At 42.4% G+C, this 12,682-nt stretch overlaps 1 protein-coding gene across 1 annotated transcript in view; it reads left to right on the top strand.

Moving 5' to 3' along the window:
• LOC140204333 (annexin A13-like) overlaps positions 1 to 12,682 on the top strand; it is a 53,818-nt gene that overhangs the window by 14,559 nt on the left and 26,577 nt on the right. Inside the window, exon 3 of the mRNA XM_072271020.1 lies at positions 4,132 to 4,226. Coding sequence (XP_072127121.1) covers positions 4,132 to 4,226 — 95 coding nt within the window. The remainder of the gene's footprint in view (positions 1 to 4,131; positions 4,227 to 12,682) is intronic.

Below are 12,682 nucleotides of genomic sequence, written 5' to 3'. Positions count from 1 at the left end.
TTAAAGCTGTTCACCCTCTTAACCCCAGATCTGTTGATGTCAATAGGGGTTAGCCCTTCTCTATTCCTCCTGTAGTCCCCAAACAGCTCCTATGTTTTTGCAACATTGAAGGAGAGATTGTTTTCTTGGCACCATTTCGTCAGGGTGATGACTTCTCCTCTGTAAGCTGTCTCGTTATTATTTGAGATAAAGCCAATTAATGTAGTATCATCGGCAAATTTAATTAGCAGATTGGAGCTGTGGGTGGTGACGCAGGCATAGGTACACAGAGTAAGGGAGGGGCTTAGTACACAGCCCTGAGGGGCACCTGTGTTGAAGGTCAGAGGGGCAGAGATGAGGGACCCCAGTCTTACCACCTGTCAGCCATCTGATAAGAAGTCCAAGATCCTGCTGCAGAGGGCAATGTGAAAGCTGAGGTCTCTGAGCCTCTTGTCAAGTCTGGAGGGAATTATGGTGTTGAATGCTGAACTGTAGTCCAAGAACAGCATTCTCACATAAGCATCCTTCTTCTCCAGGTGTGTAGGGACAGTGTGTAGAGCTGTGGCTATTGTGTCATCTGTCGATCAGTTGTGACGGTAGGCGAATTGTAGGGGTGGGTGGTAGCAAGCTGCAGATGTAGTCCTTGATCAGCCTCTCAAAGCATTTGCTTATTATTGAGGTGATTGCAACAGGACACCAATCGTTCAGACATGTTAGCTTGGTCTTTTTAGGTACACAACAATGGTGGATGTTTTGAAGCAGGAGGGCACTCTACACTGGGAGAGGGAGAGATTAAAAATGTCTGTAAACACACCTGCCAGTTGTGCCGTGCACATCTGGAGTACCTGCCCTGGAATGCTGTCCAGTCCTGCAGCCTTGCGACTGTCCACCCATTGGAAACGCCTGCGTACTTCAGCCTCAGAGATGACCAATGTGCTCTCCTCGGGGGCTCAGTGTTGGCGACATTGAACCGAGCGTAAAAAAGATTTAGCTCATCTGGGAGAGAGGCAGCAATGTTGGCGGCACCACTGCACTTAGCTTTGAAGTCTGCGATGGTGTGCAGACCCTGCCATAAGCTGTGTGTGTTGTTGGTGAAAAGTTGTGTCTGGATCTTCTCCCTGTATTGTCGTTTCACTGCCTTGATGACCTTGAGTTAAAAATGTTGCATTATATTACTCTTGTGAAGAACCTTGAGGCATCTTCTTGCATCCGGGGTGTTTCTTAAAAAGATTGTTAATGTTGAATACTCAGCTCTCTTTCTTTCTCTTGTGTGAACATATAATCACACATTTCAGTTAGGACTAGACCACTGGGTCTCTTGATCCAACTCTTCTGTTTAATATAATCGTGGATGATTTGATTATAACCTTGTTGTCATGGTAACCTCATGGTTACCTCAAGGTAACCTTTCACACCCTTTCTTGTCAATATTCCATTTATTTCTGCCTCAAAATGATCCAAAGCCTCTGCTTCCACTACCCTTTGAGAAAGAAGGTTCCAGACACTGAAAGAAATAAAATCGCCTTTTTGTTTTCTTAAATGGGAAAGCCCTTATGTCTTTAAGTGACCAAGTTTTAGATTCTCCCACAAGAGGAAATACAATTTGCACAGTGGCACTCTTAAAACTCCTCAAGATCTTGCATGTTTCAATCAAATTGACACCAGCCTGTCCAACTTTTCCTCATAATTCAACCAGCCCGTGTCAACTATTAGCCAAGAAACCATCCTCTAAGCTATTCCAAGAGCATTAGTATCCCTTCTTAAACAAGGACCTCAATTCTGTACCCAGTCATCCAGATCCTACAGATATTCAAGAAATTTAACCAACGTGCCGATGTCCTGTCAGAATATCTCCGGAGAGGATTTATTTTTGTCTCCTCTCACACCTGTCAGTAGCCATGTAAAACTGCACCATGTAAATACAAACTGTTGTTGCTAATGTTGCATTTCAGAATTTATTACTCTTGAATAAGTAAAATTTTCACCTTAACTTGATAGTATAGAAGAACATGATGGGTTTTTGAAAGGATAAATAGATAGAAGCTGTTCCCCTACAAGATGTTTCAAACACAAGCATTTAGAGTGAAGAGCAAAAAAATACATGGAGAAATGTTGAAAAAAACACTTATGAATGCAAGAAAGGCTTTGACCTGAACCCTCTGCCTGTAAAAATAATGGAAGGAAGCCAAAGTGGAACCCCTAAAAATGGAAAATGATTTTGTCGGATAAGGCTAAAAAGTGATGTGAGGGTGCTGAAAGGGAAAGGGGCATGAATTCACTGAGCTGAATGACTTCTGCCTGCAATGATTGGATGGTTCTATGTCTAAATCACCCATCACCTACTTCTAGTTTCTTTCCTTGTTATGTTTCAAAACAAAACATCTCAATATGAGTCCGTTTAATAAGTAAAGGTAACACCAGGGATGTGCCCCCTTTTGTGTGAAGAAATCTCTTCTGTATTCCACGCAACGACAATTTTGTGCTCCTTGCCCCGACATGAAGTCATTTGTCCCTCCATATATATTTTGTATACAGTGGATTCTGATTAATTGGGCCATATCAAGAGCACTATATTTTGGCCCAAATCAGCAGCTGTCCCAAATAGCCAAAATTTCATGGAAATAGTTAAAAGGAAAAAAAAGATAAATTACTGTTTAACTGAGTAACAATTTATGTATTTAAATGAAATACAGAACAAATTAGAACACTACCAATATCTCCACAGTGCTATAAATCTGTGTATAATTTCTAATAGTTATTGACAGAGGAATTCATCTGCCATGTTCTTCTGATTAAGTGTAAATGAACAAAGTTAGTGAAGACACCTCATGCAGATAATGGACTGACTTCATACAATGTTTTAGGTGACTGCATCTTCCAAATCTTCACTTTCATTGTAACATTCAAGATGATTGTTGATACTTTCAAATTCCTAACTTGTCGACGTAGTGAAATTGTCTCATTTTCACACCTGTCTGCTTCTGGCATCTCCAAGCCTGAATGCTTGAAACCGCAGTGAGCAAAACAGTTCTGAATTGTCTTACTGCTTATTTGTCACCAACAATCAGTGACAAAAATCACATGAATGTGATGCTTTTTAAATACTGATCACTCTCAGCTTGGAGTGATATCTAACGGCCACGCAAGTGACATGACTGACACTAGTGAGAGACCATTCGGCAACAGTCTCCTGCCCCAATTGAGTGGCATCATGTCCCAAATAAACGAAGGAAATCATGGCTATTTTCTCAATTTAGATTTTGTTCTTTATGAGTTGTCCCAAATGAATGGCTGCCCCGATTAACCAATGGCCAAATAACACGAATCCATAGTATTTCGATTTCATACAAGATAAAAGGAAGCTACTTAGCCCATCAAATCTACATTGGTTCTCAGAGCAATCCCATCCTTCCTACTTACTGACATTTCTCAGTAATTCATCCTCTCCCACATACTCATCAATTCCCCCTCATCTGAACACCCTCCCCCACTCAGTTCTTCTCATCCACTCCACACCAGGGAAAACTTACAGAGGCCAATCAACCAACCGATCTGCATGATTTGGAATTTGGAGGGTTTTCCTGGTCTTAAGTGTCCTCGTGGTCTTCTGTGAAAGGGCAGCTCCAGGGATGCAGGTTCAATCCTGGCACTCAATGTGCCTGTATGAATTTCGACTGGATGCTCCGGTTTCGTTCCACATCCCAGGGACGTGTGCAGGTCGGGAGGATAATTGTTCACAGTAAATTGATGTTAGTGCATAGATGAGTGGTATAATCTGGGGGTGGGGGGGGTTGGGGAGGTAGCAGAATATAGGTAGAATGGTACTAACGTTGGGTTGGTGTAAATGGGTGGGTGGTGGTCAGTATGGGCTCAGTCGGCTGAAGGGTCCATTTCTGTGCAGTAATTCTCCATGATTCTATGAAACTGGCACACCTGGAGGTAACCCAGGTGATCACAGGTAGATCATGCAAACTCCACACAGACCGCAGCCAAAGTCAGGATTGAATCTGGGCTGCAGGAGAACTGACAACCTTCAGTGCCACCCAACACTGACTGCCCTAATCTCGTTGGCTACATTTCTGTGACCAAATGCAATTTGCAACAGGCATTGCAATTTATCTTAGCTGAACTATTTATTTTTGGGTTTCACAGGAACTGATGAAATCACAATTATTAAAGTTCTTGCAAGTCGCTCAACAGAACAGAGACAGAAAATAAAAGAGAAGTACAGAGATCTGTACAAAAAAGTAAGTACAACTTGCAACAAAACTCAGCTTCAGTTTTACACATTGGAGGAGGGGTTGGGCATTTGGACCCTTGGGTATGTTGAACCAGTCCATGATCTGTAATCTGATTCCATTTTCCTGTTATGGCAATCAAAGCCCTTTAAATAGAGATCTTATCAGTCTCAGTTTGAAATGAAACCCAGCAATGATTGTCATGTGTGGAAGAGCTGCGGTTTCTTACATCGTCTGTATGTGGAGCGTCCCCAACCTTCACTCCTGCAAACCCTGGCTCCAACTTCTAGTTTCTGTCTCCCAATCCCAGACTCTTTGACCAGCAGGCAAAGTCTCTCTCCATCTCACCTACCACTTTCCATAAATATCTTGGAGTAGTCAATCAAGTATCCTGTTAATCTTCAGAATCCTTGGGAATACAGCCAAATATTTCGTGATCCTTGCACTTTATCCCATGTGCCAGCAACGGTGGTGGAGGTGGATATGATAGGGTCTTTTAAGAGACTTTTGGATAGGTACATGGAGCTTAGTAAAATAGAGGGTTATAGGTAGGCCTAGTAATTTCTAAGGTAGCGACATGTTCGGCACAACTTTGTGGGCCGAAGGGCCTGTATTGTGCTGTAGGTTTTCTATGTTCCTATGTTTTGCAAAATCTTACCTCCTTCCAAATATAGCTTTTCTACTTTTTGGTCCGGATCTTCTCTCTGTATTCAGCACATGATCTAACTAGGACTTTAACAATAGCACCTCTTCTACCCTTTGGAGTCTTTCCTCTAGACTCTTTGTCATTTTGTACCCATGTGTAGTGTTTTAATTTGACGTAGGCATTTTTCCAACTTATTAGGAACAGGAGTAGGACACTTGGCCAGGCTAACCTGTTTTGTTGTTTTATAAGATAATGGATGATATGAATGTAATTCAACTTCATACTCCTACTATTTTAGTTCCTTGCGTGTCAAATATTAATATCCGCTTCCATCACCCTGTGTGGAAGAGAATTCCAAAAGTCACCGTCTTCAAATTTAACAAAAGCTTCATAAGTTAACAAATTTCACAACGTATGCCAGTGATATTAAACCTGATTCTGATTCTGGGAGAACAAAATTTTTCTTCCTCCCTATCTTACCTATGCAACCCTCTGTCTTCAAACACTGACCCCCATTCAAGGACCCCTCTAACAGAAACATTCTCACTGTCAAGACCACTCAGGATTTTATGTGTTTCAATCAAGTCATCTCTCAGTCTTTCTAAACTCCAGCAGGTGTAGTCTAGCCTGTCCAATCTTTCTTCACGAAACAGCCTGCCCATTGCATCTTTGTATCTCCAATGTTACTCAATTTTCACCATTTTGGTGACACTCTACAGGCCATCTCTGGGTAACGAACGAGTTTCATTTTTGCAGACATCTATAAGTCAATTCTGTATGCAAACCAGACAATCAACAAAAATCACTTGATATGATAACCATACCTCCACAATACTGTAGTGAATGGTAGTGAACTGTAGTGACTGATAAGAAAAACAATTACCAAAAGTGGAGAGAGAGGATGCGAGTTCTACCATTCACAGGAACCGTCGTACTGTATGTACATCGGAGTTTTAATTGCAATAATATTATGGGGGCTCGCTCATACGTGGGGGGGGGGTTATAAGTTGGATGTTTGAAACTCAGGGAGGACTGTATCCTCCCTTTATTTGGATCAAAATGGATAAGCTCATCATGCAGGGAATAAACAAACAGCAGAGCCAGGGAGTGTATTTCCATTTCCTTTGTGAGACGTCCACACTGCACTGGTTCCCTCTATACATTATACAGTGTGTTTGTTCTATATATATCTCAGTAATTTGCAGACAGATTGTCAGTACTGCTGAATATGCCACTTGATGGCATTATTGTGGTCCTGGGCTTTAACTTTCTTCCGTTGAAGCCATTGACAAGGCAAAATGCACATTTCATGTTAAAAACTGGGGATGGATTTCATTTACTAACTAAATGGAAAACGCCACCCTATTATATCTACCTCAAATGCCGACGTTCACCTCCCTGCATAGATGCTGTCTGGACCACAGACTTCCTCCAGCACTTTGTGTGTTGCTCCAGATTCCAGTATCTGCAGTGTAGTGTATTTAATATTCCAGTAATATTTGAGTAATATTGTAAATATATTGTTTGATTAAGCATTCTTTGTTTACATAATTCATGATGGGTTATATGTAAGACGTACGTGAATGACATGTCATTATGCCATCATGTCATATGTGTACACCTCACTAAAGAAAAAGAACTAAGTAAGCAGTTTATCCTGGGCTCCTGTGTTTATCTTTCAATTAATTTCTGGAGTTACAAAACATAACAGTGGCAATGAGGAGGTTTTAAAATGAACCCAAGTTGACTATTGACAGTACCTGTTGAAACACAGTATATTTTTTTCCCTCAGAAAGGGAGAGAGATGATGAATTTAAAAAGACAAAACATTCATAGGTTCATAAGCAGTGAGTACTGGGTGAAAATAATAATAAATTTAATAAAAGCAAAAATGACTGACTACATTGGAAAGATAGATACTTAAATTGCACAACAGATAACTGGATGATGTATACTGAATGAATTGAGCAATATTTTGAAGCCAATGAAAAGAAATTGCCAGTGCTACTGAGTGCAATAGGTGGAAAAGCATGCAATTTCCTTTGAAGTGTAACTGTTCCAACCAAACCAGCTGAAATGAGCTTTGCTGATATTGGAAACATAATGCAGAAACATTTAGAACCAAAACCATTGTTGATTGCAGAATACTTTAGGTTTCATGAGCAGAGTCAAAAGGAAGGGGAGCCCATTTCAGGTTATGTGGCTGGATTGAAGAAATTGTCTAAGCATTGTCAGTTCAGTGACAAGCTTAATGATGCACTGAGAGATCATTCATTCTGTGGAATCTTACAAGAAAGCACAATTGAAGCTGAAGCACAATTCATATTTAAAAGAGCAGTTGAACTCACTGTATCACCGGAAAGAGCAGTCAGACTTGCAATTGAGTTGCAGTCAGGAATGAAAGAGAGCGCGAATAGTTTTATGATGCCTAAACAGAAACCTGCCTGGCCAAACATTGTGTTACCATTGTGGCACAGGCTCACATACAGGAGATCAATGCAAGTTTAAAGGTGAAACTTGCAGAAAATGCAACAAAGCAGGGCACACACAAATACATGTTGGACAGACAAAAATAAATGGACTGCACAGGGAAGAGAAGAAGATAAAATGTCAAGCTGGCTTTTCAAAAAGAGCACCAATCTGCTTGCTGTTGATGAAAAATCTGATAATGATAGGAGTGACACAGGGCTGAGTAGTCTTAAGATTTACAAAGTGGAAACTAACAGGGCTTACACCAGAAGTGAACCGCAAATTAATTAAAACGCAAACAGGAATTCTGCAGATGCTGGAAATTCAAGCAACACACATCAAAATTGCTGGTGAACGCAGCAGGCCAGGCAGCATCTGTAGGAAGAGGTGCAGTCGACGTTTCAGGCCGAGACCCTTCGTCAGGACTAACTGAAGGAAGAGTGAGTGAGGGATTTGAAAGTTGGAGTGGGAGGGGGAGATCCAAAATGATAGGAGAAGACAGGAGGGGAAGGGATAGAGCCAAGAGCTGGACAGGTAATAGGCAAAAGGGGATACGAGAGGATCATGGGACAGGAGGTCCGGGAAGAAAGACAAGGGGGGTGGGGGGGACCCAGAGGATGGGCAAGAGGTATATTCAGAGGGACAGAGGGAGAAAAAGGAGAGTGAGAGAAAGAATGTGTGCATAAAAATAAGTAACAGATGGGGTACGAGGGGGAGGTGGGGCCTTAGCGGAAGTTAGAGAAGTCGATGTTCATACCATCAGGTTGGAGGCTACCCAGACGGTAATCAATCATTTTGGATCTCCCTCTCCCCCTCCAACTTTCAAATCCCTTACTCGCTCTTCCTTCAGTTAGTCCTGACAAAGGGTCTCGGCCTGAAACGTCAACTGCACTTCTTCCTACAGATGCTGCCTGGCCTGCTGCGTTCACCAGCAACTTGGATGTGTGTTGCAAATTAATTAAAATGGAATTGGGCTCTGGCTCATCTGCTTCAGTCATTTGACAAAATGAGTTTGAATGGCATTTCGAAGATAACAAACTGAAGCCTGCAGATATCCACCTAAGAACTAATAATGAGAAAAGATGACTCCTGTGGGAATGACATCCATAACAGTGAAATACCACAACTAACCAGCTACATTGGGCTTGTATGTGGTAAAAGCAGGAGAGCAAGCAATATGGGCCATGATTGGCTGAGACAACTACAATTCAATTGGAGATTCACCCACCATTTGCATGCCACATCGCCTGCAGTAGAGTCAACTGAAAGCAAATTAAGAAAAGTATTGGATGGCACTGGAAAACTTAAACATATAAAGGGTAAAATAGTGTTAAATGAAAATGCCACACCCGTATTTTACAATGCCTGTCCAGTTCATTATACCATCCGTGATAAAGTAGCCAGTGAGCTAGACCACACTGAGGCTGAGGGAATTCTTTCCAAGGTTGAGTGGAGCCCATGGGCAACAGTAGTGGTCCCAGAACCCAAAAAAAAATAGGTCTGTCAGGATCTGTGTTGATTTTAAGGTCACCATCAACCCAATACTGAAAGTAGATCAATACACTCTAGCCAGGAGAGAGGATATCTTTGCAAAACTTTCTGGAAGAAAACACTTCAGCAGAGTGGACTTATTTTTGGAGTAGCACCTGCACCTACACTCTGTCAGAAAGCCATGGACCAGGTGCTGTAAGGTTTCCCAGGCAGTCTGGATGACGTCATTGTTACCCTTGAGGATGACAGGGAACATCTCCAAACCCCCAAGGTAGTGTTAAAGAGATTGGCAGATTATGGGCTCAGGGTACAACATGTGTGTGAATTTTTTAGACCAAGCATCACTTACTGCCATCGCACCCTTGATGCTCAAGCATTACACAAGTGTGCTGAGAGAATTCAAGCAGTGATGGTTGCCCCAAAGCCAAAGGATATGTCAGAATAGCAGTGTGGTTTAGGATTTGTCAATTACTATTACAGCTTCCTGCCAAACCTGGCTACTATGCTTTACCCCTTAAACTCATTACTACAGATGGGGAAGAAATGGCAATGGACAAAGCAGTGTGAGGTGGCTTTCAAAAAGGTAAAGGAGATGGTGACATCATTGTACTCACACATTATGATCTACATCAACCGATGTAGCTTGCCTGTGATGCCTCGCCCTATGGTATAGGTGCGGTCATGTCACATGTTACGAGTGATGAAAGTGAATGCTCCACAGCTTTTGCATCACATTCCCTTATTGCCACAGAGAAAAATTATACACAGATTGACAGGGAGGCCTTGAGTCTGGTTCGGGTTGTAAAACGTCTTGTCTGGGAGAGAGTTTATCCTCACTACTGATCATCAACTACGAGTGTCCATTTCAATCCGTAGATATATGTTCCACTAACAGCAGCATGAATGCAGAGATGGCCTCTCTTCCTTGGAGGACACAAGGTTGAATTCAAGAGGATGAGTAATCTTGGAAATGCTAACAGACTGTTCCATTTACCCTTGGAAAAGAAAATACCGGAAAGGTTTACAGAATATGTCCTCTTGACATATTCTCCCTAATGCAAATTGGAAGTCTCCCTATTATGGCAGAGATGATCCAAAAGGAAATCAGAAGGTATCCCACACTGTCTCAGGTCCACACAAAATGGCTGGAATGTGCAGCAGAAATTCAGCTCCCCCATTTTTACCAGTGCCAGAGTGAACTTAGCCTTGATGGAGGCAGCGTTATAAGGAGATTGAGAGTTGTATCATTCAGGCTGAAAGCTATATGCTGATCATCTACGCAGGGTCAAAATGGAAGTGTTGGCTCGAAGCTTTGTCTGGTGTCCTGGGATAATCAGCAGATTAAGCAGCTCGCCATGCACTGTTTGGGATGCCAACATGTCCAAAAGATGCCAGGAGTAACACCTCTCCATCCTGAGAATGGGCTGCATTGCCCTGGAAAAGGATTCATATGGATTTTGCTGGACTATTCCTGGGCACAAATTTCTTGGTCATAGTGGATGCAGCTACAAAGTGGCCAGCTGTGTTGCCATTAGCCTGCACGGCAGCCTTGCACACTGTTGATGCGTTGAGAAGCCTCTTCCCAAGGACTGGTGTTATGAAACACTTAGTCACTGACAATGCACCACAGTTTGTTGTGGAACAGTTTCAGAAAATCCTGAAAGTGAATGGAACAAGACATACTACATCTGCACCGTACCACTAAGCTACAAATGGTTTGGCAGAAAGATTTGTCAAGAGCCTAAAGAATGCATTGCAAGCAATGTCAGCTAAACGTACTAACACGGAATCAGAAGCTTGCCAATTTCCTCCCTCAAACAAGGAGGTTTGATGTTTTACTCCTGGACAAGCAGTCCTGGCGAGAGACTACAAGAGATGATCAAAAGTGGATAACTGGAAAGATTGAGGACAGAGCTAGACCACTCTCCTCGACAGTGGAGATTCTGTCTGATATCTTCTGGAGACGACACACCGATCAGTTGAGGAGAGCAGATTCAATCATGAGAGAAGAAAGGTGTCCAGAGCTGTCAGAACCACTTCGTCAAATCCCAGAGTCAACTCTTGCAACCACCACGGATGAGATCCCAGAACCTGAGATTGTTTCACAGCCACAAGTCTCACCCGCCAAGCAGACTGATCCCCCTTGTCAGGAAAGACATTACTCCAGCAGGGTAAGAAAGCCCCCACAGCGATTAAATCTTTAGGCCTGTATGGACAGTAAGATGACTGTACAGCAACCTGTTACAAATTTGAGTTGAGATGCACTCTGTACTGAGTCAGAAGTATAACTGAGCAGTGAGGAACGTAGTGTATTTAATATTTCAGAACTATTTGAGTAATATTGAAATATATTGTTTAATTCAGCATTCTTTATTTGTTTAACATAGAACATAGAAAAGTACAGCACAGTACAGGCCCTTTGGCCCACAATGTTGTGCCAACCATCAAACCCTGCCTCCCGTATAAGCCCCCACCTTAAATTCCTCCATATACCTGTCTAGTAGTCTCTTAAACTTCACTAGTGTATCTGCCTCCACCACTGACTCAGGCAGTGCATTCCATGCACCAAACACTCTCTGAGTAAAAAACCTTCCTCTAATATCCCCCTTGAACTTCCCACCCCTTACCTTAAAGCCATGTCCTCTTGTATTGAGCAGTGGTGCCCTGTGGAAGAGGCGCTGGCTATCCACTCTATCTATTCCTCTTATTATCTTGTACACCTCTATCATGTCTCCTCTCATTCTCCTTCTCTCCAGAGAGTAAAGCCCTAGCTCCCTTAATCTCTGATCATAATGCATACTTTCTAAACCAGGCAGCATCCTGGTAAATCTCCTCTGTACCCTTTCCAATGCTTCTACATCCTTCCTATAGTGAGGAGACCAGAACTGGACACAATACTCCAAGTGTGGCCTAACCAGAGTTTTATAGAGCTGCATCATTACATCACAACTCTTAAACTCTATTCCTCGACTTATGAAAGCTAACACCCTATAATTCATTATGGGTTGTATGTAAGAAGTACGTGAATGGCAGACGTCATTACACCACCATGTCATATGTGTGCACCTCACCAAGAAAAATAAACTAAGTAGATGAATTATCCGTGTTTTCCTTTCGATTTATTTCTGGAGTTACAAAACATAACTTGCAGTCTCTTGTGTCCCCTGTGTTTAATGCTTACCAGCTGACAATGATAATTTTACCTGTCACCTGCAGGTAAAGTCAGAAGTTTGTGGGTTTGAACCCCACTCCAGAGACAGGAGTATGTAAAATCCGGCTGCCACTGCTGAACACTGAAGGGGTACAGCACTGTCACGGGTGCTGTCCTTTGGAAAGATCAGTTACTTGTCACTATTTCAAGTGTAACATGCTGTAGGGTTTCACTGCTGTGTAACATGCCATAATGTTTCACTGATAATGTAATGGTTTCTCTGCAGCAGCAATGTTTGAGTTATGACTGGAGATAACGGGGTTTGGAATACTGTTGTTCTTTCTTGTGAGCTGGAAGAGAGATTTTTGTGGTCTTTTTGGCTGGGGAGAGATGAGGAGAGAAGACACGAATGGAGGGAGTTGGTAGACCGCTGGACGGGGTGGACTCAGGGCGAGGGTCCGAACGGCAATGACAATCGGAGGAGGTCGATGGTGGACGAATAGTCATACTTGTGAGCTCCAACATTGCTCAACAGACTGTTTAATAAAATTGGGCCCTTTTTTTCACTAACCATATAGTCAAAGTAAGAATTATAAAACTTAATCATTTAATCGCAAAAAAAAGGGCCCAATCTTATTAAAAGTCTATTGCACAATGTTGGAGCTCACAAACACGGCCACTCGTCCACCATCGACCTCCTCCAACTGT

The sequence above is a fragment of the Mobula birostris genome, chromosome 1, assembly GCF_030028105.1.
Source record: "Mobula birostris isolate sMobBir1 chromosome 1, sMobBir1.hap1, whole genome shotgun sequence".
Taxonomy (NCBI): Eukaryota; Metazoa; Chordata; class Chondrichthyes; order Myliobatiformes; family Myliobatidae; genus Mobula; species Mobula birostris.
This window is presented reverse-complemented; position numbering and strand designations above follow the sequence as displayed.